The sequence below is a fragment of the Phoenix dactylifera genome, chromosome 8, assembly GCF_051530095.1.
Source record: "Phoenix dactylifera cultivar Ajwa chromosome 8, Ajwa_hap1_PhDact_Kaust_v1.1, whole genome shotgun sequence".
NCBI lineage: Eukaryota > Viridiplantae > Streptophyta > Magnoliopsida > Arecales > Arecaceae > Phoenix > Phoenix dactylifera.
In genome coordinates, this window is record NC_143197.1 from 25,827,397 (window position 1) to 25,853,797 (window position 26,401).

Below are 26,401 nucleotides of genomic sequence, written 5' to 3' on the forward strand. Positions count from 1 at the left end.
TCCCACCAAGAATTTGATCGCCGGGTCAGGCTAATTCAATACGGATCAGTACTAATAAGTACGTGAACATCACTCCAGGAATGGCACTGCCGCCAACCTTGGATGCCTTGCAAGGATTCCTTGTATTGGGTTCATCCTTATCCTTCTTCCTGTTTTTCTTTGGCCTGTCAGGCTGCTTCCTAATAAAGGGAGGCTTTATAGGTGGTTTGTCAACCTCAGGCCACAGCTACCCATTAATTGTCTCAATTATAGGATCATAAGCCTTCATGTAGGTTTCAACTCTGCAGCAATCCTGAACATAGTCTTCGACCCAATATTTTTAGCAGAAAATTCATGCAATGGCATGTATGCAGAGGATCCCTAACAAATCCCATGCTTTACATGAGCATGTTCTCCTAACTAGGTGTGGGATACGGGGCTGAAGTCGGCTGGGGTTCTCCTAACTAGGTGTGGGATACGGGGCTGAAGTCGGCAACCCCAGCCGACTTCAGCCCCGATCCTAATATGGGAGGAACCGGACATCCTCTCCGGTTCCTCCAGGAGCAATTGGGGCAGGGCGCCATGGGCATCCCGCGGCACCCCCCCAACCCTTTCCAATGAAACCGCGGCCAATCACGGCCGCGGATCACGCTCGACCACCGTGATTCACGCGGCGGAGTGCCATTACCAAAGGGCTATAAAGTCCTTTCTTTTCCTCCTCCCAGACCTTCGAGCCCTCCTCCGACTCTTCCTCTCCTCTCCTTCCTTCCCTCCTCCTCCTGTCTGGTGACCAGCGTGCTCTCCCGGCTGAGCGCCATCCGAAGCCCCTTCACAAGTTTCCCACTGTTTCTGGATCTTCTTCCTCTCCGGAAGCAGCACCGCCGCTTGACCACTGGATCGAGCCTCCCCCGGCCAAGATCTGCCATCTCCGTTGACCGCCGGTGAGCCTCCCTCCTCCTTATCTTTGTTCTCATGCCAAATAACATGATTTTTTCCTCCTTCGTTCAGCCCCTCAAACCGAGATCATCTCGATTGCTCCTCGACCCCGGCCACCGCAGCGGCCGGCTGATCGTCGACCAGGCGACAGCCCCTGGCCACCCAGGCCGACCACCCTGCCGCCCCCTTCTCTCCCGATTGTTCCTTCTTCCCCTGTCCATGGGGGATTTGGGGAAGGAGGAGGCCCATCAGGGGCCAAATTGGGCCCGTTGGGCCCTATCCATTTCAGGCCCAACTTGGGCCCAGTTCACGTCCGAACCAGAAATTCGAAACCCAGTTCATGCCCGAACCTGAAATTCGAAATCCAGTTTAGATCCGAACCCGAAACCCAGTTCAGGCCCGAAACTCGAAATCCAAAATCCAAAACTCGAAACCTAAACCCGTTTGGCCAATAAAGGAAAATTTTGCAAAAAAGCCCTTGGCAGTAGGTTATTTCATAAAAAGGTCTTTTATAATTTGTATGTGGTCCCTATAAGGATGATTTATTATATAAAGGTCCTCAACTATATTTGTTTGGTCCCTTTACTCAAGTTTTATTACGGAACAATACTATGTAATTAGATATTGGTCCCTGCAATGGATTCTATTGCATAAATGAACCAATAAGAGGCCAACCTTAGGGGCCCTATTAGGCTGTGTCCGATGTGGGCCATATCGGGCCATGTTCATTATGGACCAACTCTGGGCCCTTTTGGGCCGTGCCCAGTAGTATTACTTCTGGATTTTGCTTAGCTCTGAAATTAACAAGAAATTAATTAAATTTAAATAGGTGAACCTGATCCGCCTATCTGAAGTAGGGATTAAGCGAGAAGAGATAAGTAACTTAATACTTCAAAGTGCATTTTTGAAATTATTTGGTAAAATAATTATTAGTGAATTAAATTTCGAAATATGTTTTGTATTCAGTAAAATGGGTCAGGCATGTTAAATTTTATTTGAAAATCATGTTATATGCTCTGAAAGCCGTAAAATATGACTGGACAATTTATGAAATCTATTTATATATATATGCATTCTCAGCATGGCTATGATCTATTCTATTCTGTTCTGGCCCTGCCAATGGAGATTATACGTTGGATCTGTCGACTTGTAATCTGTGAGAAACTGATTTCGACACCGTGCCACCGTTGATTAGAATAGTGGATTTGGACACCGTTTACCATCGGTGGGTAAATATAGTGGATTTGGCACTTTTGTGCAACACCGGCTGCCATCGGTGGATAAAAATAGTGGATTTGGCACCTTGTGCAATCCATGCTACTGGGTTACGTGGCCGTAGCCTATTATGTTGAGATTCTGGTATCAGAATTTTTGGAAAAATGATAATAAGTTTTGAAAGTAGTAAAACGATGTTATTTATGATTTATTCCAGACATTATCCTGTATTTTGATCTGATATGCTCAGACTCCACTTTGAGGTATTTTGTTCCTTACTGGGCTAGTGGAGCTCATTATTTTATTTTCTCTGTTTTTCAGATCCAGAGGCTTGATCGCACGGGATTGGAGAGTGCGTTAGATTTTCCGATGATTTCTTCAGTTATCGGCATTTTAGTTAGATTAGCTTGAACATTTGAATTATGTTAACATATACTATTTTGAAATTTTGTAAGACTGTTTTTGACCAACTTAAATAATTATGTCATCTTTAAATATCTGTATTTGCTCCGATATGTTCCGATGCCTTGCACGCCTGTGCGGCCCACCGTGCGGGCATGCGGCGTCTGCCGCGCTCTGGGCTCGGGGCATGACACTAGGTCCACTGCAAACTGCTCCTCGATAGACAAACTAACTTGAAACCTATAATTCCCAGTTAGGGATGGCGTAACTTAGTGGACTCTAACTTCAATTTCTCTTAACCTTTTCCGAATTTTGAGGCATATATCCCTCTCATACCCTGTCATCCACCTCCTCTTTATTTGCAATCTCTTCGTCAACATTATCCTAATAGTCCCCATAAGACTTAGATTAGAATTTGTCTCTAGCTGCCAATATGCATCCATTGAGTGCCTCACTAATATTATTCTGATTTCTGTCAGATTTGGTAAGTGTCTGAAAGTGTGACTTGCTCCATTGCTTAGCAAGCTTCTTTGAAAGCCAGTTGTATACCTTCTTGCTTAATTCTTTCATCTCTTCCATATGCTCCTCCTCTATATGCTTCTCAAAATCAGGTATTGTTGTAGCCCTTTCTGCTGCCTATAGGCTATCATTCAAATAATTTCGATTCTGAGCTTCCTCGAAGTTATCATATAGGTGCCTACAACAAAATCTCATCTCCACTCCAGGTAGTAACTCCTCTAACGCTGGAACAAGATCCTTTAAGACCATGACACAGTTCATAATCAAAGTTAAATGATCAGAAGATAATAAAAGCAACGAGAATACATCAAACACACAAAGAGAGTTAGAAGAATATACTTTTTACTTGTCACTCATTATAGTCCATTCACCTTGATTTTGAATGTCAGTATCTTCTAATAAGGCCTGAAGGAACCAAGTCCATGATTCTTTGTTCTCCAGTTCCCCTACAGCATAGGAAATTGGATACGTTTGATCAATTTGCATCCATACCAACAACAGATAATAGTTGTCCTTTATAAGATCAATCCAATCCAATATTCTCCTACTTCCAACTAAAAATCAAGTCCTCAAGTCTCTCAGACAAATATAAAACTTCTTGAAGATCAAATCCCCATAAACAGCCTTTATACTAGTTGGCACCTTGCACCAAACTTTAATGCAAGGTCTATTAGAATTAATGCCCTAATCATGACGAACTTAGGTCATTTAGCCACTTAATTGGTTCTGTAATTGTAAAAGACATAGTTCATCTATGATGATTAGCTTTTATTAATTAGGTTAAATTACTTTTATATCAAGCTATACTTTGAATCAGACGGTATAGGGCATACCATACCGTACTAGATATCCGGTACGGATGGCATACCGATACTTGGTATGTCAAAAAAAATTTCGTACCATACCGTATCGACATTGTACTAGTGTGATATCGATATCGGGTCCGGTACCGAGACGGTGAATTTGGACTATACTAACTATCTTGTGGTAAGCCTCTCGCCAGGCCCCAGCCTCTCGCCAGGCCTCAACGAGCCCGGAGGCCAAACCCCCATTACTTGGTCGCCATCGATCGTGTCTTCGACACGTGGAACTCTGCCCCGAGTTCGCAAGAGGAAATGAAGGCTGCCACGACGAAGCTAGGAGAAGAAGGAAGACGGGGCTTCGCTGATGGCCACGATGCGAAGATGGAGGGAGCAGAAGGACGTTTGGAGCTGGGAGTGAAAAGCAAACCACATTGGGGCCATGCACACGGTTTCGACGCTGAGACGTGGGTAGCGGGGAGCAATTCGCCAATATGATAGCCCATCTTTCGTCAGTCAGTTATCAAGGGGTCACGTAGGGATAGTAAAAGGAGGGGAGCGAGGGAGGGTTCGGTAGGTTTTTTTTCTTCTATTTATTATGAGTGTAATGGGTTGCTCTTACCCGAAGTAGAGCCTTATTAATAGAAGCATTTCCTTATCCGATTCGATGTCTCTCTCTCTCTCTCTCTTGGTATCAGAGCTAGAAGATGTTGAACTAAGAATGGATCAAAAGAGTTTGCGGCACTTCTTGGAGCAACGTGTGAATATGTCGGAACAACAAAAGTAGGTGGCCAAGCTACTGGGGTATGAATATGAAATCATATATAAACCCAGGAAGGAAAACACGGCAGCAGACACCCTATCTCGCCTCCCTGATGCCGCGGAGCTCAATGCCATCAGTCGTCCGATTTTTAACATCTGGGAGGAGATACGAGCTGCCCATAACGAAGACCTCTACTTGCGACAGAAGATTCAGCAACTGGCAACAAAGCCCAAACGCTTGAAGAACTACCAGCTCAAGGGAGGAATCTTATATTACAAAGACAAGATCGTGATTCCGTCTGGATCTCCACCAAGAAGCAAGCTAATGGGTAAATACCATAATACCAAGATCGGCGGACACTCAGGTTTACTGAAGATGTAAAAACGAATCTCTCAAGCCTTCCACTGGGGATCGATGAAGAAGGATATAAGAAAGTTTGTGGTCAAGTGTGTGGTACATCAGCAACAATAATATGAAGCCCATGCTCCAGTGGGGTTGCTGCAACCATTGCCGATGCCTACTCAGGTGTGGGAGGACATCTCCCTAGACTTCATCTAGGGCCTACTCTGGTCTAGAGGAAAGAATGTGATACTGGTTGTCGTAGATCGACTAACCAAGTACGTACATTTTTTATCTCTTTCTCATCCATATACGGCAAAGGGAGTAGCAGAACTGTTCGTAAACCAGGTGGCCCGACTACATAGGATGCCACGGTCGATCGTCAGTGATCGGGACCCTATATTTGTGAGCACTTTCTGGCGAGAGTTTTTCAAGCTCCAAGGAACCTCTCTCAAAATGAGTACGGCATACCATCGCAATCTGACAGCCAAACCGAAGTAGTGAATAGATGCGTGGAGTAGTACCTCAGGTGTTTGTGTAGCTAGTTTCTGAAGACACGAGAGCCAAACCTAGCTTGGGCGGAATACCGGTATAACACCACTTTCCACTCAACTGCTGGGATGACACCCTTCCAAGAGTTGTATGGGTGGGCGCCACCCTCCATCACCTGGTATTTGGAAGGGATCTCAGTTGTTGATGAAGTGGACAGAAACCTAGTCGATCGCGACCAGTTGATGAGGGAGCTGAAGAACAATCTAATAAAGGCACAATGTTGCATGAAACAGGATGCAGATGAGAAGAGAAGGGAAGTCTCTTTTACGGAAGGAGAGTAGGTGTTTATGAAACTCTCCCCTGACCGGCAGCAGACCATCTTCCATCAAGCTCACCAAAAACTCACCTAAAAGTACTTCGGACCCTATCGCATCATCGAGCGAATTGGTCCGGTAGCTTATCGGCTAGCATTACCAGAGACCGCTAGGGTTCACCCAGTATTTCATGTATCACTCCTCAAGAGGAAGCTTGGAGAGGGGCAAGTTTCGTGTGCAGATCCTCCGCCCATATTTGAGGATGGAAGTTTAGAGATGGAACTAGAGATTATCCGAGACTACCGCTGGGTCAAGAAGGGAGGAAAGCTCCTTGAAGAAATTCTTGTGCAATGGCGTTCTCTGCCGAAGGAGGACGCCACTTGGGAAGACTACGCTCAGCTGAAGAGACAATATTCGAAAGCAAACCTTAAGGATAAGGTTTTGGCGGAAGGGAGGGGTGATGATAAGCCTCTCGCCAGGCCTCAACGAGCCCGGAGGCCAAACCCCCGTTACTTGGTCACCATCGACCGTGTCTTTGACATGTGAAACTCAGCCCCGAGTTCGCAGGAGTAAATGAAGGCTGCCACGATGAAGCTGGGAGAGGAAGGAAGACGGGGCTTCGTTAATGGCCATGATGCGAAGACGGAGGGAGCGGAAGGATGTTCAGAGCTGGGAACGGAAAGCAAACCATGTTGGGGCCATGCACACGGTTTCGACGCTGAGACGTGGGTAGCAGGGAGTAGTTCACTGATGTGATAGCCCATCTTTCGTCAATCAATTATCAAGGGGTCATGTAGGGATAATAAAAGAAGGGAAGTGAGGGAGGGTTTAACAGTTTTTTTTTTTGTTTATTCTGAGTATAATGGGTTACTCTCATCCGAAGTAGAGCCTTATTAATAGAAGCATTCCCTTATCCCATTCGATGTCTCTCTCTCTCTCTCTTCGTGGCTGGGACCTATCATCTTGATTTTCAACAAATGGATATCGCCCAATTGTATCACACTTATTATACCATGTCTTTTTAAAGTATCATGTGCCGAAGCTGGCGTAGCTCAGGCGGTTAGAGCATGTGGCTGTTAACCCGAAGGTTCAAACCCTTCCTCTTGCTCCCAGATTTTTAAGGAGGGCCTCTTTTCAGTGGCGCCCTCCACTGTTTATCTCAACCTACTCCCCCAATACGACAAAATGATATCCAAAAACAGCCACCGTCCTGTTTTGTCTCATTGCAGGATTCCTCTCTTTTAAAATTCCCCGCCGTGCCTCCGACCGCCGGAATCACTCGGTTTCAGTACCGCCGTCTTTGGCACGCCACCTCGTGGACGGTTCTTTTATCCCAAAACCAGGACAATGCTCCGGCCGCGGGACGGAAACCCAATCTCTGCCTATCTCCGCCTCGATTTCTTCGTCTGAATTCCACCTCTACCAAACCCTTGCCTCAGCCTTTCCCCTTTGGGGACCCACCTAATCCTCCCTTTTCCGGGCTCCAATTTTACCCAACTTTGTCCATCTTTCGCCTGCGGCTTTCTTTGTCCGGCTTCTCCCTCTGTCGCGCCTTGGATCTGCGTCGTAATGCTGTGAATTGGCTGTTGCGATCGGAAAGTTTGGGTTCTGAAGGGGATTCGTGGTGCGGAATAGGGGTTTGGAGGCGATTTTGATTTCGGGAGCTGGAGGTGAGGGTAGAGGTCGATGGGTTGTGGAGGTGCTGGATCAGGGGTCGGGAGAGTTAGCGAATTGCCTCTATAAGAGGTGGGTTTTTATCAAAATCGTCTTCTTTTTTTCCTCCTTTTTTATGGATTTGTCCCTTGACGTGCTTCTTTAGTCGTTTGGATCGCGATGCTTTTGATGATTTTATCTCACTTTTGTGTCTTAAGGAAAATTGCATGCATTTGTTTGTAGCTTTCCTGCTAGAGTAATTCGAGGTAGCATAAGAAGCGTTTTTTTTTTACCGAGTTTTTACGAATATAGATGCATATACTTTCTCATGGTTCCGGGGTTCTTGTCGGTCTTATGAGTCTCAGCCGTTTTCTGGTTTTCTTGTTTTGTCTTGTTATTATTTTTGGGCTTTGTGGCAACCTCGAAATGCGGTTATGGGATTCCACGCTAATTTGTCTCTCTTTTTTATTTCCTTATTTTATCTTATTCTTCCTTTTGTGTGTTGTATGTTAATACACAGAAGGCGAGAAGCCTTCTTGTGTAGTTTACTGCTTGTGAAACTGGAACTAAGTTGCATCTGATGAAAGTGGTGAGTTAATGCATAGTTTTGCTTGTACGCCACTTTGTTTGAATTAAGTTATCGTACTCTGGGTTGCTTATATTGAAGTTAGTGTTATGTAATTGGAGTTGTGATGCTTTCTTAATTTTTCTCCACAAACAAATTGATATGATCTTTCAGTTCTTGGTAATGTGATTATTTAAGTGGATGTATTTGGAAGTAGAGTGGTTGTAATTTTAGTTGATTGAGTTTGCCAAATGCTGTAATTGAAGATAGTGATTTTCTATTATTGCCATAGGGCTGTCAGAGATGAAACAAATGTTCAACCCATAACGGTCTTCCTGCTTTTAATTGTTACGTAGTAAATGAGAAGAGGGGGAAAACTACTTGTTTTTTATTATCTGCACTACATTGTTCTGAAAAATAGGAGGATAATCGACTGGCTTCAGGCATTGGTTTGACGTCAGATTCTCTTATGCTTTTTTCTTCCTGGATTATCTTCTAAATGTACTATGATGTTCTAAATTGCAGTCTTCTCACCATGTACCATGCAAAGAAATTTTCAACTATTTCCATGCTTCCGCATAAGGCCCAAGGCACTGAGCAACTTGCTAATGCTGGAGTTATGGGTGGATCGAATGTAAGCAATCCAATTAATTCTGGGGGCAGTGGGAAACAACGATTAAGATGGACTTCAGATCTTCATGACCGTTTTGTTGATGCAATCACACAACTCGGTGGACCAGATAGTGGGTATTTTCAATTCAGTGAACATGATTTATATATTAAAATGGTACAACCAAAAAATGATAGCTTTATAGTGTATGTTCTGAAAGATTATCATAATTTAGTATACTGCTATGACATACATTTACTGTAACATTGTTGCAAATTTGTGATCATGTATACACTGTGAAAGTTTTCTAATATTTCATAGCTGTAACCTTATCATCGTGGAAGAGAGAAAATGTGTAATTGAATAGCCTGAAGTAAGCTAGTGTTGATGATAATTGTGGGCATTTGAATTGGTAGGATTTTATATATTGATGGTAGAACCTAGAATGCAATATAAGCTTTCTTCCTTTATTAAATGCATATGATGCAAGCAATCATCGCTCTATTTAAAGCAGCTGGGTAGCCTTGCTCCTCTTTATTTTCCCAAATTAATTCCATTCTGGTATTGTGGTGAGGAAACCTTGGTTGTCCAAATCTAGTACATAGGTTAGAAGCCTCGAAAGCCCAAAACATATGACTTTTTGTACATTGGCATTTTAGGCCTTGTAGATCACATTCAATGTTTAGGTTTAGGTTTTTTTCAACCACTATCATCAAACTTTGTACTTGGTGTAAGCCCTTGCTTTACACCCTATGTGTCCTATAACCACCCTTTTTTTCATGATAGCATCTAATGAAGTGTTTGTCATGTGAAAACTCCAAAGGCTCCCAGAGCAACAAGGCCCCTGATGATCAGCTGGTTAACATGATGCGTGGTTAGAAATTATCCTACTTTGTGGAAAATGCAGGCAGCACAGGTAATTGATGTAGAACCAAAAGGGGAGCTGGTTTTCTTAGCTGTTTACATCTTTACATCGTAATCTGTTTTGGTGAACAGATAGATGTAAATATGATTTATATAGATGTGTGCCAGATTGCATGATGTTTCAATAAGCAGAGCTTGACAAGCAGATGCTGTTTCTCTCATTATAATTGGTCAGTTCCTGCATAAGCGTAGCGTTAAGTCTTAAAATTTGTGAATTATTAAGAGTAGTGGTAAAACTTTTGATTAAGTAATTTAAATCAGGCCACTTTTCTTTTCTTTTCTTTTCTTTTTAATGAGAGATCAATGGTTCTGTTAGTTATCTGATTGCTGTCAGCAAATCTTTCTGTAATTCTTGTAATTCTTCATTTTTCTTCCCCTTTTAGATTTCTTTTAATATCTAAGAGGCCATCACTTATTGCACTTTGTCCTCCATCTTGAGCCATAGCAACAATTCACTGTCTCCTTTTGCCAAGGCATGGTCAATATTGACTATTGAATATGCATTATAAGATGCCTATCTTGTGTCTGAGAATGTAGATCAATGCGGTCTTATGATTTGTCAGCTTGAAGATGGGCCAAAAGATTGGTCGGCAATCACGTGATGCTTCTTTTTAATATTTCCCTAGAATGGGGTATTTTTTGCTTTCACTGATCTTTGAGATTTGCAGAGTCCATTGCAATTAATTGATGTCATTTAAGAAAGTGGCTGTGGTTACCTTTTGCTTCTATTTTCTTCAAGTTGGTGTTACAAGGCTTTGCTATTTTGCCGGATAATATGATCACTTTTACCTACATTTTAATTGTCAGTTTTCACCTCGTATGGATTTGGCTTTTCTTAACTTATTTATCAACTATATTTGGCTGTATGTTTTGTATTAATTTCTTGAAGAACAGCTAAACTGTTTGCTGACACTCTTGATATTATTAAACTAAGTAATGTTGCATGGACATGGATGTGAAACTACTGGTCTGACATTATTGGCTCAGTTTTGTCAAGCTAAGTTCTTTTGATTTTGTGAACACGACCACATCATAAACAGTTGGTGAATAAAAGGTAGACAAAAAAGAAAACAGTTGTATTAAACTATCATTAGCTAACATCAGCTTTTTGTTTGTTACAAGAAACAAGTCCATGGTAGGTTCTAAGCTAATTTTTATTTAGTCTCCATCTCCCTTCCTAAGAGTGAAAGAGAACCCAAATCAAGGTATAACAATGTTTCAAAGTCCAATGCTTTTTAATTGTTTAGGTGTTTTGTACAAAAACTTCTATTGAAATGTTGGTTGTCTTTATCAGAAGTAAGTTTTACTTTCCAAATTCTTATAATATTTTTTCGAATTTAGAGGAGGAAAAAGGTTCATGAATAGCTTCTCCAAGAATTAAATCTGTCAGTCTATCTATGTCAGCTGTTCAGGGCATGCATTTATTTAGCTCTTTTTGCATGTAAATTGAGGGCAGCTTAAGGTTTTGATATTGAGTGGATAAGTATCATATTAGAAAAATACTGATTTGGATGATTTTTGTGTAATGATTTCATTGTTGCATGATGAACATATGGTTGGAACCTTCTGCTGCAAATATTGTGCTTGGTTTACTGGCTAAATCCTTCCGTATTTAGTTTGATTATGTGTTGAAGATCCAATTATGAATCTCCTGTATATGCTTTGTGGCAAAACAAGGTGCCTATGGTTTAGAAATCCGCTACTCAGTATTACTCTATTGTAAAATGACTTCAGCTTTTCATCAGGTTACATTTGTTGCATTTGGTGCATCATTTTTGTGCTTTTCTTATTTACATTTACAAACTATAGCATTTTTGGTGAAGTCATGAATTTGAATGCTAGTGCTTATATAAGTCATTGCTGGTAGTAAATCATTGAAATCTGGTGTAAATTAATTTAGTTGGTAAACCAAATTGCCTAAACCCATTGTTAGCATGTCTTATCTTTTGCACCGATAAACATTTTTATTTTCTTTTGATATATGAAATTATAGTCATATTAAGATTTATATTATTGATGTCTTTGGATGTGAATGCTGAACGGAAGTTACCTGTGCTTCTTCTAATTTCACCATCTCTGGTGTAAGAATTGCACTCTATCTTATCGCCCTTTTTCTGCTGAATAGAAATTACCTGAGCTCCTTCTAATTTCACTATCTCTGGTATAAGAATTTCATTCTATCTCACCACCTTTTTTCTTCATCCAATATGTTTTCCATCTTTGACTGATTTTAAGCTTTATATTATTTTTTATAGCTGCTGATTAATGTCAAAGAGGTACTTTATTCCATCTCTGTTATTCCCTGTTAAAGACTGTGGATTGTGTAGATCAAATGTTTCAGTTTTGTTTTTAATTCTAAGACCTTGCTGATTTTTCTGACTTTAAGACAGTTCTCTCATATTTTTATTCTGATTATGATTTTAGGAGCAACACCTAAAGGGGTTCTACGAGTAATGGGTGTACCTGGAATTACAATATATCATGTAAAAAGCCACTTGCAGGTATGGGCCATTGCTTTTAATTGAGAGAGGTTAATGCCTTTCAGATGAGCCGAACCTTGCTGATTCTTTTGTGTTCTTGTAGAAGTACCGCCTTGCAAAATATCTACCAGAATCTCCAGCTGATGGTAAGATTATTCTCTTATGGTTGATATATGCTTCTGCTGGCTGTTTCTGTAGTCAGTCCAGAGCTCTTACTAGAAAACTATTGAGTTGGAAAACTTTTTCTTCAAGAACAAAAATATCAGGTCCGTGCTAAAAGGACATGTTGATTGTAGGTTCAAAAGATGAAAAGAAGGACTCTGGTGATTCCCTCTCTAGCATGGATTCTGCATCGTAAGTAACCTTTTTGATTAATGATGGATTGGCTTATTTTTTACTTGTTTAGGTAGGTTTTTTGTGGTTCTCATAATTTCTCGAAAATTATTGGGCTTTCCTGAAAAACTTATCAGATGATGCACCTGCTGACTAAAAAAATTGGGTAGCTACAAATCTTGATCAAAGGGAATCTGTCCTGCTTTATTGTTTTTGTTGACCTGTTATGATGAATGGTTCAGGAGAAACTGTGTTCTTATTGCTAATGCTTGAGCAGGTATAGTCCTCGGGAGATGTAACCAGTAAAGTACACAAGACTGCACCTGCGTCCTGATACTGGCAACTGAACTTGAAATTAGTCTTGTGGATTGTCTTTTTGTTAGTAGTCTACTTACTGCTTGACTCTTGTATAGTAGGAATGTAATATGTAATTATATATGACTCATTTGGTGGAGCATGTAATTTTGGTAACATCCTGTGGTCCTTTTCATCTTCCAGAGGAATACAGATCAATGAAGCTTTGAAGATACAAATGGAGGTTCAGAAGCGGCTCCACGAACAACTTGAGGTTTGTCTATTTGCCAGCTGGCCTTGTTGCTTATTTATCTTGAATGTTGTATGGTTTTCTTTGACTCAAGATGCTACATTTAATTCGGTTCTGATCAGGTTAGATTTGATTGTCATTGCCTGTGAATATTGCATGACAGATGAATATACATGCAAATCTAAGTAACCTTTATCCTCTATCTATTGTGCTCTTATTTTCATTCTTTGTTTCTCATCCCTGGATTGCTACTTCTATGAAATCTTTTAGCTCCCCATGGTCTTGTAGATCCTGTGAGATCTGATTGTGGCTTCGTACTTTGTCGCACTTCAGACATTCTCGCCATCATAATGTTTTGAATGTCTGTACATTTTCTATATTTTTAGGTCCAAAGACAGTTGCAGCTGAGAATTGAAGCTCAGGGGAAATACCTGCAGAAAATAATCGAGGAGCAGCAGAAGCTAGGTGGTGCCCTTAAAGTCACAGAGGAAAGTCAGAAATCCTCTGAATCTCCGTCGGCTTCACAGGACTGCCTCGGTGGCCCTTCTCCGCTCAAGAAACCAAGAATTGCTGATCAGTCACCGGATGCAACCCATGAAACACCTCTACCAGAATCCAAGCCTGACTTCATCGGTCAGTGGAATCAAGAATTCTATGAAAGCAGTGTTACTCATTTTGCATTTGATTCACGGTCAGAATTCAAAGAGGATGGAAATAATTGTGGGCAGCCGGAGAAGCATTTTGTGGGGGCTAATGCTGACAGAAGTTGAAATGGAGGTCCAAAGCAAAGATGCCCAATCGGTCGCAGGACCTGCCCCCATTATATTGCTTCATCGACATTGGAATGTGTAATCTTTTGTGATCACTCCGAGCAGGTGGATGTGCCATTCATGCATGCTTTGTACAATTCATGCATTCTTAGTCATTTGTAATTATATCAACTATCTAGTACAAGTACCATTTCCCTGAAGATTTTTTTTTTTTCAATACTAATATGGTAGGCTGGTAGCCGTATTTGTAGTGGAAGCTAAAACTAGAAGGCAGTTTATGCACTCCACTGTGAAATGTGAAGTCTGTTGCTTCTTTCTGATGGAACTCGCAGGGACAACATGTTTTGTGTATCATATACATGCTATGTTCACTGTTTAGCGGGGCCAGTTTCTATGAGTTTACTGGAGCTGGTGCCGAATCTTGGCTGTGCACGTAGTCTGCATGTTGATCAGTGAAGCAGCAGTATGCCTTTTTTTCATCTAGTTGGTCATCCATGTCTATTAGAAGGTGATGAGGACTGGAGAAAAAAACATTAAGGCTTTGTTTGGTTTCTTTCCAATATCTGGGCATTGAAATGAAAATTTCAAACGAGAAAATAAAGAGAAAATTAAGGGTCAATTCATTTGAAAAAAAAAAAAAAAAAACTGGAAAGTGACTGGTAGGATAACTCAACCGTATTCCAAGTCCTCATTCCTAATCACATTCTCCTCCTATGTTTTATTTCTCTTTTCCTTCGTTTCCTCCCCATCCAAACACGGTTGAATGGCCTTTATAATGTTCTTTCAGAAAGTATCGTTTGCACTCCACCAATTTGATGGTGGACTTATAATTTTGGGCTTATATCTCCTTATCCATTAGAGGGCGAGGACATCTGTGCTCCAGATCTCTGTTTTTTTTAAAAAAATTCTTGGCTAGGACTAGGACTGTTGTTGGATGCGCGTTCGAGATTTTTTGTTTTTTTTTTTTGTTTTTTGTTCTTGGCTAGGACTGCTGTTGGATGCCCTTTCTAACAGCATCACTTTAGCAACTCTGCCCATCTTTTGCCTTTTCGCCAGAAAAAGGTGGCAGTGAAGTGCAGAACAAGTTCCAAAGCAAGTCCACTCACTAGTGGAGTTGGTGGGATTCACTTGACTTTGAGGGCCGGACAGATCATATGGGGCGGATATTATAAAATATTATAGAGGATGGGATTTTTATTTTGTCATGTCTTCCCAGGTGTTCATTTTGAAATCCAAAAGTTAAACAGGAATAAAACTTCTCATGCTGATAAAGTTCATTAATCTAGTAACTTTTTTCTTAAAAAAAAAATTATATGTGCCAAAAAAAAAGAGATTATCCACAAAGAGAGACTGTTTAAATCTTTTTTTTCTTCTTTGTCGTGCTTTTTTTTATTTATCCTCTACCTTATCAAGCCATCTATCTCATCCTTGAGATCTTTCTTGTTCTTTCTAAGTCTCTTTCTTCTTCCCAAAGTCTATTTTTCTTTTCTAAAATCTTATATCTAAGGGTTTATAGAATCTAAAAAATGATGTGTATATAATTTCTTATATTAGACAAAGCTATAAAACCGTAAACTGATATTGATAAACCATATTCTAGAAACTATGTATCGATTTATTTAGAGATATATATTAGCTTGCTAAATGACTAATTTGCTTGATGTTAATTATTTGGTAGTATACATTAGTAAAAAATATATTTTGGAAACTATGTATCGATTTATTTGAAGGTGTGTATTGGATTACTGCTCAGTGTGTATCAAATAAGCTTGTAGTGTGTATCAAAAAGTCGACGAGTATGTATCACCAGCCATATAGTGTGTACTAGTGAATATGATGTTCTGAAAATAATATATCAATTTGCTTGAAGGTGTGTATTGAGTTGCTAAATAACTAACTTGCTAAATATGCATCATCTGGTCATATACTATGTACTAGTGAATACCATATTTTAGAAATTATATATCGATTTATCTAGATGTGCGTATTGGCTTGCTCGACGACTAATTTGCTTCATGTGCATTACTTGCCATGTACTATGTACTGGTAAAAAACAGATATTGGAAATAAGGAAGAAAGAGAATACCACATACAATCTTTTTTTTTGAAGAAGTCTATAACTTTTGGGGTTTTTTCTTTAAGATAGACACTAAGAAAAACATGGCAAAATAAGAAGCCCGCTCAATATTCTTTTTTTTAGTGCCCACCCTATAGGATTTTTATTTCCATTCTTTAGTGGGTAAATATCACAGAAAAATTGATCTTTTTCATTGACTAACTTATCCATATTCTTATATTTCTCTAGACAAGTAAGTTATCTTTTTATGGGTAACATTTACCTATGAAATAGAGAGAAAGCCTTACCCACCTAGAGGGTGAGTAAGTTATTTTTCTATCAACCAAAAAAACAACTTTTTATTGTATTCTAATATAATATATTATGTTATTATTATAATATCATACTCTATTACATTATTATAATATATTATAATATAATATACAATATAAAAATATAAAAAAATATATGATATTATATTAAATAATACAATGTAAATATAATATAATATATATATTATATAATATAGCAAATATTATCTATATAATAATATTTGTAAAAAAAGTATCATGAGAAATATATATAGATATTAGTAATGTAAAAGAATATGGGTAATAGTTTTCGGAATCATTTTTCAATAAATAAAAAAAATGAATAAATTATTTTTTTGTCTAAATATTGTCTGGAGAATATTTATTTAAAAAAATAGAGAATCTCATGTGAGTTTTTTATCCTCCAAAGAATGAGTCTTGAGTCTTGAATGAAAAGTTGGAGGTAATGCTGTAGGGGCCAGCGCACCTAGTTCATTGTTTTACAGCTCCACTTGCACAAAGAAGACTTACAGAAGAGAATCCTAACGTATGATGAATTATTCTACCTTTAGTTACATCAATTGACTCCAAATAAAGCTTGTAGGTAATGCTAAGGACCAACTTCCAAAGAAGCATAAAGGTAGACAAAGAAAGTAGAATACCAAAAACAACTAGCAGAGCTTGGCTTAAAGGACATTTGGAGGAAGAAAAGGCTGTGGTCCACGCATGGGGTTATGGCATTCGGATTCCATGTTGAGAAGCAGCAGGAGGCATGACATGGTCCATCGGAGGCATAAATTTTGTTATGAGATTTTGTCTGGTTACTCATAAATTTAATGTGATGGGTCTCTAGCATAGTGCCAAATGGTCATGGTCCAAAGTCATTTATGAAAGAAAAAACCAAATAACATTACAAAAATAAATTCCATGCTTATCAAAGCATTTGTTCTCTTGTTAAAGGTTGTTTTATTTGTTTTGGTAAGAAATTAAACAGGTTGTTTTATGATGAAAGAAAAAATATTTTGAAGAAAAAAATCATAAAAACAATACTTCAAAAATATATTTTGGGACACATTGAAAAGCTGATTTATGGATTTGAACCCAAATATAATACAACAAGAAAAGCCCAAACCAAAATTTATTTATGATATACCGTAATACAAACTTTTGTAGATCATTAAAGAGTGTTTAAAATAGGTAGGATTAAATTGGATAGAAATTTCACATGCATGCACCATAAGAGATAAAGGATGATGGGATGAGATGATTGTGATTGAGAGGAGCAAGAAATTCTTATTATGAAAATAATCTTAATTGATACTTGGGCGAGGTTTCTGGATCCCAAAATATCGTTCATCTCTTTGAATCGGTAAATATCAAAATGAACCATGATCTCAATTCACTTTGACCTAGATAGAAGGATGTAAATTTTGCAAAAAACTAAGATATTACAAGATATTGGCCTACATATAGCTACATAAGATATTGATAATTTGGTCGATATACTAAAGCTGAGGCCAACAAATACTTGGTGAACATACTAGTACTTACTAGTTTACATTTTAATATGTTAGTTCAAATCAATTGAGGTTTTGAACATACCACATCAATTGGTGCCCTATATCAATTAAACCATTATTTTGAGTAAATTCTAATAAATTTATAAATAATTGTTTAGATTTTGAAGCTTAAAATTTTCTAGTCCTTGTTCCCAGTTCAATACTTATACCAAAATTAAAATTAAAAAATCATATTATTTCACTTGCAAACTGTCTAATTACATTGGTTTTGATTTTTCTTTTTCCATACATGACAAAGTTTGGAAGCTACAACCATCCATATGTAACACCATTCATGATCACATATGTGTCATACATATCCATAAAATTATGATCATCACATCCAATACATAAATGATCAATCATATTGATCATGTAATAGATAAATGGCCATGATCACAAGGCTGGAGTCTACAAGGAATCTATGTACAGCACCACCATCATAAATACTGGAGCCAAAACATCCAAACCAACAGCTAACAGGCTCTCAGTTATTAATTTAAAGGAAAGAAAAAAAGTAGATAAACAACCTTTGCTCTCTCTTTCTCTCTTCAGGATCAGGAGCCGACCGAGCGCTTGTTCGCGCACCTTCCTCTTCAATTCATTTCTCACCAACTCTCTCCCTCTCTCTTCCTTGAGATCTTGGAAACCCTAACCCTAACTTCTCCGGGAGCTTCTCGACCCTCGCCGCGGAGCGATGGCCGTTGCACCGCGTGTCGCGGCCCGAGCCCTAGCCCTAGCCGTGACCGTCGTCCTCCTCGCCGCCCCGGCCGCTGGGAACTCCGAGGGCGACGCGCTCTTCGCCCTCCGACGGAGCCTCTCCGACCCCGACAACGTCCTTGAGTCCTGGGATCCCACACTCGTCAACCCCTGCACCTGGTTCCACATCACCTGCAACCAGGAGAACCGCGTCACCAGACTGTAGGCATCTCTCCTTGTTCTTCTCCCTCTTTTTCTCATCATTCCTCCAGTTGATGGTCTTTTTTCTCCACGATGCAATCCCCTTGCTGGAATTCGAGAAATGATTTTTTTCTTTTTGAGAAAAGGGAGTTCATTGAGGGAAGATTTTATATTTGATTACATGATTAATGGATTATATTTCCCTTCAAATCGTGGGTTATTGATAAACCTCCTTATTCTGTATGGAGTTAAGGAAAACAACATTTTTGAACTGAGTATATGCTCGAAGTTGCAGTCTTTCAAATGAAAATTGCTTAGATTAAGAATTCGTATTTGATTACATTATTAAAGATGCTGCTAATTGTTTTTTTTTTCCTCTATTGGATTGGGGAGAGAAGTTTTTGAGCTCATCACATGCTCAAAGTTGCAAGCTTTCAAATGAACATATTTTAAGCATGAATTCTTGACGGGATTTGAATAAGACATGTCATCCTTATCTTGTTATTGTATTCTGGTTTGTTATGATGAGTTTTAAGCAATAGGCTACGAATGATAGAGAAACGGATTTTAAAGAGTTCGCCTTTTTGATTTTGGCCAGCATATTGACTCAAATAACTGGGATGCTGATGAAGAGCCTTACTTTAATTTAGTCTAGTGTGCTGCCTTATATTGTAATATCGCACCATGGTGTATGATAGACTGAGGGAAAGTTTGCAATTTATTTATCTTTTTATATGCAATTCTGTTTTTCTGCAGGGACTTAGGAAATTCGAATCTGTCAGGCCATTTGGTACCTGAACTTGGAAAGCTTGAACATTTGCAGTATCTGTAAGTCTCCTCTTTTTAAAAGCGTATACGGCTTTGCTTCATTACTGAGTCTGGATTTCTTGGATTCATGATATGCTGGCTCACTTGGATTTCCATTTGTCTGTTTAAAAAAGTGTTTTTAACCTTAGATTGACTGCTGAAGGCTAAAAATTCCAAATTGAGACATAGTTACAAGTAAGCTATCACATTCTTTGAGAGATAATCCTGATAGGAAGAACTTTCCTTTTTTAATAATGTTAGAGGGAGGGCATCAACTATCATATGAAAGAAATGATGTGAAAAATACCCAGGTCAAATACTAACAGAAACACCTTCAAAGGTATGAACCTAGAATCTTGTCCAAGTGGAGAAGGTGTGCCTGTTACTTTGAACATATAAGAACTAGATAAATAACTATATTACTTTAAGAAGAACCTGAAAATTATACTGTTACTGCTAGGACCTTGGAGGAGTATTCTAGATATCAAGTTTTGATAAGAATATCATTGGGTTTATATTATGCAAAGCTTGAATATGCGTAACATGATACTGCGGAGAAAATTATACCATTATGCTAGTCGATGAAGAATGTTATTTGAATAATAGCAGTAAAAGTTAATTTGGCATCATTTTTCCCTAATGTGGCATTTTATTTATTAAAAAATAATGATATAATGTCAAAATTGGGACACACACACACATATGTACATATATATACACATACACATACATGTATATATACATGTATACATACACACACACACACATACAAATATATACACACACACACATACATATATATACACACACATATATATACATATATATACACACACATATATATACATATATATATACATATATACATACATATACATATATATATACATATAGATGTACTTGCGTATACTCACACACACACAAACACACCTTGTGACCTGATGATACGTTGAGGCTTGTTTATAAACATAGGAGAAATGAGCATTGTATGGTGGGATTTGTGGAGTCATTGTCTACCATGATTTTTGTTACAAGCCTCTATCCTTTCCCAGACTTTGTAGGTGCCCCATATACACATTTATGCATAATAGTCCACGTGGAATTCAATGTGGATTCATTCATAATAGTTCACTTGGAATTGTATAAGAATTCAATGTGGATTCATTTCAGTGAAGCTACTATACCATCTAGAAGTTTGCAAGGCAGGGGGAGGGTGCTTAAGTTATATAAAGAGACAAATTTCGTGGCTTTTCTCTAGTATAAGTATGAGTAGGTGAAAAAGAAGGTATAAAAGACATGACAGTCAACATAATTTGTTGTATTGGGCCATAAGAATGCAAGTATTTTCCTTTGAATGAGAATAAACTTCTCATTTATTTATGTCATGGCCCATGATGTCTTTTGTTCTTGTAAAATGCTTTTTAAGTATAAATTTCTAATATGAATAAATATTAAGAACGAATATGCATGTTCACCTTTACTCAATCTGCACTTCAACTGGTTATTCTTTTTTATTCTTTATGTTCATCCTTCTAACGAAAACTATCTTCTTCAGTTTACTTCTGTAACAACTCATGACTATATTCATGTACTATGGTTCTAAATATGGAAGAGTTTTTCAGAGTCTTTTGCGGTTCCTTAGTTGTTTATGATATATCTATAGCTTATGTAATAATATTGGATTTGTGAATTCTTTATATTACTTATACAGGGAGCTTTACAAAAACAACATTCAAGGGACAATCCCAGCTGAACTTGGTAATCTAAAGAGCCTGATTAGCTTGGACTTGTATAACAACAACATTTCAGGGATTATACCTCCAACACTGGGCAAACTGAAGGCTTTGGTATTCTTGTGAGTTCATGTTATCTTTTTTCCTTCCCATATTATACTTTTTCCTCAGAATAATTTACATGGATTATTCTCAACTGAATACAACCTGTTATTGGTGTTTTCTATATGGGCATCAATCACATCACATCACGTCATTCGGGTATCAAACTTTCAAACTATCATAACCAGTTGGATTCTGTTATAGATTCTCTGACAAAGTTACTATTTTATAAGTTGAGGGCAGAAAATAGTAGGGCAATATTAAGGCTGTTTTTTTCTCTTCTGAGTCCTTTTGGTCTTTGTATTCCTGTGTTATTGCTGATTTTATTGTTTGCTTATGCAGACGGCTCAATAACAACCAATTAACCGGACCAATCCCAAGGGAACTTGTTGGAATTTCTAGTCTCAAAGTTATGTAAGTTTGGCAGTATCGGCTTTCACCTATCTTTGCATCAGTATGGACAAGATTTACTTATTATGAGTCAATTAAATGTAATTTTCTTGGTTTATGAAATGTACTTATTTGTGCTTTCAGAGATGTCTCAAAGAACAACCTTTGTGGGACCATTCCTACCTCTGGACCTTTTGAACACATCCCCTTGAACAAGTAATTCCCAATTTCCTTGACTTTATTTTGATTTCTGTCAAATTATTAGCATCCGCTATTCTGATCTTTAAAGTGTAGAATTCTTGGATATTAAATTTTCTGTGCTCATCCTTGCATCTTAATCTGCCTTGTCATAGTTATGTAGTAGAATTGATTGAGTTCGCTGCCAATAACTGGAGTTTGCAGCTACATAGAATTGCTCCTGGATAGATACGATATAATTGTAGAAGGTATGAGATTCTTGTGTTTAAGAGGATGTAGCGTGCAAACAATCTGAACAGTTAATGATATCTGATGATATGATTAGATGTTTCATATTAACTAGAAAGAACTTGTTTGCATCTAGAGCTTCTGACATGCTTCCTAAGGCATAGAAATTCATCCTTCGATGCCCCATCAATTAATTAGGTTGCACTTCCATTTTTGCCAAACTTGTTCAGTATTATCAATTGTCTTGTTTTGCAGTTCCCGTGCATTGCTTATGAATATTTTCATTGTCAACAGTCTTTTCTTGGAAGGTTTACTGGAGGTTTTGCAGGATTGCGAGCTTTTAAAAAGTGTCTTAAGTATAGAGACATCTAGAGGGTCGTGGGGCCATAGGCCCTTAGCATATTTGATAGGACTTTTAGTGTTGGAGTGCATTTCGGATGTGTTATGGATGAGATGCATGAGATGAATATGTGATTGGGAACTCCCTTCTGAATCCTTCTTGCTACGAATTCAGAATTCTTATGAAAGAATTATGTAAGAGGATGCATTTGATTGCATTTGCAAGTTTTGCCTAGAGACTGAATTATTCCATAGGACGTCAGAAAATTGGACCATGTGCTTGATAAATTTATTGAGGTGATGGAGTTCTCCATTCCTTTGAAGTAAGATAAAATTTATTGTAGAATTCACTAATTATGATCTCGTATTCTTGTTACAATCTGGGTGATGCTACATATCAGAAAACTAACATGCTATCCTCTTATAGTATGTTTTCCTTAGTAAGAAAGAAGCTGAAATGACCATTATATTATAACATCATACATGTGATATTTGCCCCCCCCCCCCCCCCCCCCCTCCGCAAAGTTTGGGGTGAAATATTAAGGGCTCTTCTTCCATTACCATGTTTTTTTGTGTTTATTTTGTTAGGAAGAAGCTGAAAGTATGTACATGTTCTTCTGGTTTTGTGACTTAAGCAATAAGCAGTATCCAGGTTGTGAGTAACCTTTTGTGGAAATGTGGGTAAATAGAATAAAGTTATGGATTGAGAAGGTTTATTTGACAGGGGCTCTGGTTTTCTTTGAGTGATTGTATACTGTCATGGAAGTTGTATTATTAATTTTTATACTGTAGCATGGGAAAAAAGTGCGTTTCTTAAGTTCAGCATTAATTTGATCTTATTATGGCTTAAAACCTTTGAACTTTTATGGTTGTATCCATGGTGATAGCTTGATCATATGTAAGAAAGATCCTGGGAGAACTTGACAGTGGGGTGTCCAAATGGGTAGTAGGCCAGTATGGTGGTTGGAAGACCAGAGAAAGCTCAGAAGAAATTTGTGAAAACGAGTATAAAGATGCTAAAGTCGAGTAGCTTTTTTAGCAATAGATTTCAAAGAACCATCTGTAAAGACAACCCAAATTGATGGTATAGGCTTATTGGTTATCATCTTGATTTCTTGTGCTTATAAGTTGTCAGAGATGGTCACATAGGCTCAAAGTACAAAGGATTGTAAACGCTATACAAAACCTGCTAAGAGAGTTTTGAAAAGAGGCCACTTTGCTGAGCAATTACATGTTTTATTTTGTGAAAGTTATGAAGTTTGGTGAAGCTAGGAAGGATTGGAAAAAACTTGAAATTCTAGAAGAAATATAAAGAGCAGGCTTTAAAGAGGTAACATTTTACTGGGCAATTACATGAATTTTTCTATGGCAAAAAGGTTGTGGAATATGATGATCTGGGATTTCCTAGGTGGCAAAAGAAAGTGGTATTAGATCAATACTGACTCATAATGGCATTAGTCATCATCTCATCCATAGGGAAGTTATGCTAGAGCTTAATATAATTTCAATTGAAAAATTATAGGATTTCTTTGGATAATATGTTTCTAAGGTAGTCAAATTAGGATGCTGATAATATAGTGGTTTCATGGAAGGAAGGAATTTTAAAAGAATTACTACTTCATGGGTGAAGATTTATGCCTGGCTCCTCCGAAAGTCCTATTTTGGAACCTGAACTGAAAAAGATTCTATACATGATCTGCTTTAGAGATCATGGTATTACTCTTCTTTTTTGTTTTTGCTCTTCTTTTCTCTTTGTGATAATTTCATTGGTTCTTTTTTCGTGCTTCATTATCATATTTATCTTTTTCGTCATTAGCCATATTGCAGGGACTACTAATTAACTTAGTCTGCATGTTCCTGAAACTCTAAGCTATTTGTTACCTCTTTGTTTGTGTGAATTAGACATTAATTTGTTCTGTCTAGCATCATCAAGCTGTACTCTCAAAGTCCTCTACATTTTTATATTGTTGTTTTCTCATTCTTAGAGGACAGGCCTCGGAGCAATGGTAAGATTGCTCCATTATGACCTGAGTGTCATGGGTTTGAAATACGGAAACAGTCTCTCCACATATGAGCTTAACGTTGCACATATCTGACCCTCTCCATATCCTGTGGTGGCAGGAGCCTTGCATCCTGAGATGTTTTTTTTTTTATTTTTCTTTGTTTTTTCTCTCTTGGAAATGCTCTATAAATCTCCTATTCATCTTCTGATTTCACTGTATAAACACATTTACAATGAGCATGTTTTGAATGTTTACCATCACAAAAATTGTCTGCAACTCTTGACAAGTAGGAAGTACTGTTCTGAGTATTCACCTTTAAGCAGGTGCAAGTTTTGTTCTGTAATAGAATCTGAGCTCGACTGCAAAAATTAAGATTGCATAAACCTGCTGATAGTCTTGATTTTTGTTGTCTACAAAATGCAATAAATAGTTTTATGCACTTCAGTAATAGTAATAGTAATAGTAGTTTCACTCCTGCTAAAAAGTAGTTTTGGTAATGTGCTGATTAGTGTCTGTCTGCTGTCTTATCTTTATTTCTCTCATGATTTTGCCTTTTGTTCTGCAGCTTCGAGAATAATCCTCGGTTGGAAGGTCCCGAGTTGCAAGGGCTTGCAGCCTATGATACAAACTGCTAGATGATGACTGGTGACACAATGGCTTGGTATACCGGAGGTTGCCATAATGAGCTATCATATGGGTAGGGGGTACTTATATCTTGGTTTTGGTGTTGAATCTAGGCCGTTCTGTAAATCTACTTTGTAGCTGTCTGCTTTATAGTTGTAGTGCAGGAAACACTGCTGCTTGATGCTGTATGTAGATTGGTGGGTGAATGTTTTCCTTGTACCACTACTAGTAGTGGATTAGAATAAAATGAAGACAAAGCTAATCCTAGAAATTTATTGAGCACAGTTTCTGGATGTCGGCTATGGATACATATGCAGTAGTTCAGGTGTTAGCTGACCTGCTTCCCAACTGTTGCCTCCCGCCGGGTTGTATTTTCTAACTGTGAAATGTTACTAAAAGGCTCTTTTAAGCAGCACTAAGAAGAAGCTAAAAGAGTCAACCGTTAGGAGATGATTGGTGTTAGGAAATGGAATTTTCGGGATAATCCTGGACCTGGGATTTTGTAGCTCATCTTGTGGCTGTTGCTTTGTGCTCTACCTGCTGCTATTTGATGCTTTCTACGTCAATCATTGCTCATCTAGATTTGGTTGTCTCCATTTAATTAAACTTTGTGTTGTCAGGCTAAAGCTAGATCATCATTTTTGAGTACCAAAAGATGAGCTAGGCCGGTGAAGGGGTGAGCTATTTTTCATTCCTTTCGGCCACAAGTCATGTTGTACCTTACCTTTTGCCTCACGGAGTTCCATCATGGTCAGCACTTGCTGTTAAATTTCAATTAGCCTCGCGAGAATCATAATTAATGGCTTCAAAGTACATGGAGTATTTCCATTAGGTCCCTGACTATTTTCCCAGATGCAAAGCTGCTTTACTTGATATAATTAAAAACCACTCTATTAGTTTACACTGGGTTTACGGAAATGATGGCGCCGAGGATGTAAACCACTCTAGCGCGCACACCCACAGAGAGAGAGAGAAAGAGAGTTGACAAATCTACTAATATAATATTATTTCACATACCCCGGTTTGTGACTGAAGGATAATTCTGATAACTGGAATGAGTAGATTGGTAATGCAGGGTACAAATTAATGATGCATGTACGCTATGGCTACCTCGCATGGTATGCAAATAGGAAGGAATTAGAGTGCCGCCGCGAAAATCTTTGCACTGATGGAATCAGATCACAGGGCAGCTTGGCACTTCGGCTACCGCTATTTCCTAGACTATAAGCTGAATTTATGACATGTTCCACTTCCCTCGCCAAAAACGGCTAGTCCACATGCGGAAGAGCTCACCATGCCAAAGGTTAAATTAAACCAACCTCAGACTGGTCAATTTTCTACCGGCCTCTTAAAAACTATTTGATGCCCAAGTAGTGTCCTATCTTAAGAAAAGTTCTATTTCTTTCACACACACAAAAAAAAAAAAAAGAAACAAAAACACCTTCCTCTTCATGCAGATAATTTTGCACCTCAAAACATTTTCAAGAATCAAACTTCTATGCACCAAAAACAG

General features: G+C 38.4%; 3 protein-coding genes across 6 annotated transcripts; 2 read left to right on the forward strand and 1 right to left on the reverse strand.

Moving 5' to 3' along the window:
• Positions 1–331: 331 nt before the first annotated feature.
• LOC149753051 (uncharacterized) lies at positions 332–3,300 on the reverse strand. Its single transcript, XM_089924963.1, has 2 exons — positions 3,177–3,300; positions 332–399 (listed from the first exon to the last, which is right to left on the reverse strand). Exons 1-2 carry the CDS (start codon positions 3,298–3,300, stop codon positions 332–334), a joined length of 192 nt encoding a protein of 63 aa, XP_089781089.1.
• Positions 3,301–6,764: 3,464 nt separating this feature from the next.
• Positions 6,765–13,963, forward strand: LOC103706217 (myb family transcription factor PHL7-like). 4 transcript variants are annotated; one of them, XM_088703232.1, is made up of 8 exons: positions 6,765–7,505; positions 8,503–8,724; positions 11,767–11,787; positions 11,936–12,012; positions 12,095–12,137; positions 12,288–12,345; positions 12,823–12,892; positions 13,255–13,963. In XM_088703232.1, the coding sequence occupies exons 4-8, from the start codon at positions 11,965–11,967 to the stop codon at positions 13,636–13,638; spliced, it is 603 nt and encodes a 200-aa protein (XP_088559358.1). In that variant the 5' UTR covers positions 6,765–7,505; positions 8,503–8,724; positions 11,767–11,787; positions 11,936–11,964; the 3' UTR covers positions 13,639–13,963. The 4 variants fall into 4 exon arrangements, with proteins under 4 accessions (XP_088559358.1, XP_008788479.1, XP_088559359.1 ...); XM_088703233.1 differs by having other exon boundaries at positions 6,814–7,505; positions 8,503–8,720; XM_008790257.5 differs by lacking the exon at positions 11,767–11,787 and having other exon boundaries at positions 8,503–8,720.
• A 4,072-nt stretch (positions 13,964–18,035) lies between these two features.
• On the forward strand, positions 18,036–25,159 carry LOC120110271 (leucine-rich repeat protein 1-like). Its single transcript, XM_088703234.2, has 6 exons — positions 18,036–18,485; positions 19,221–19,292; positions 20,983–21,126; positions 21,449–21,520; positions 21,641–21,712; positions 24,830–25,159. Exons 1-6 carry the CDS (start codon positions 18,262–18,264, stop codon positions 24,897–24,899), a joined length of 654 nt encoding a protein of 217 aa, XP_088559360.1. The 5' UTR covers positions 18,036–18,261; the 3' UTR covers positions 24,900–25,159.
• Positions 25,160–26,401: the final 1,242 nt, after the last annotated feature.

Bases quoted from the DNA above. Each gene is read 5' to 3' on its own strand.
- LOC149753051 (XM_089924963.1), bottom strand. From the start codon at position 3,300: ATGGTCTTAAAGGATCTTGTTCCAGCGTTAGAGGAGTTACTACCTGGA. The intron at 400-3,176 runs GCCTATAGGCAG...TCCCACACCTAG, and splicing joins TCGAAATTATTTGAATGATA to TTAGGAGAACATGCTCATGT.
- LOC103706217 (XM_008790257.5), top strand. From the start codon at position 8,513: ATGTACCATGCAAAGAAATTTTCAACTATTTCCATGCTTCCGCATAAG. The intron at 8,721-11,935 runs GTGGGTATTTTC...TTATGATTTTAG, and splicing joins ACAACTCGGTGGACCAGATA to GAGCAACACCTAAAGGGGTT. The intron at 12,893-13,254 runs GTTTGTCTATTT...CTATATTTTTAG, and splicing joins GGCTCCACGAACAACTTGAG to GTCCAAAGACAGTTGCAGCT.
- LOC120110271 (XM_088703234.2), top strand. From the start codon at position 18,262: ATGGCCGTTGCACCGCGTGTCGCGGCCCGAGCCCTAGCCCTAGCCGTG. The intron at 21,127-21,448 runs GTGAGTTCATGT...TTGCTTATGCAG, and splicing joins CTGAAGGCTTTGGTATTCTT to ACGGCTCAATAACAACCAAT. The intron at 21,713-24,829 runs GTAATTCCCAAT...TTTGTTCTGCAG, and splicing joins GAACACATCCCCTTGAACAA to CTTCGAGAATAATCCTCGGT.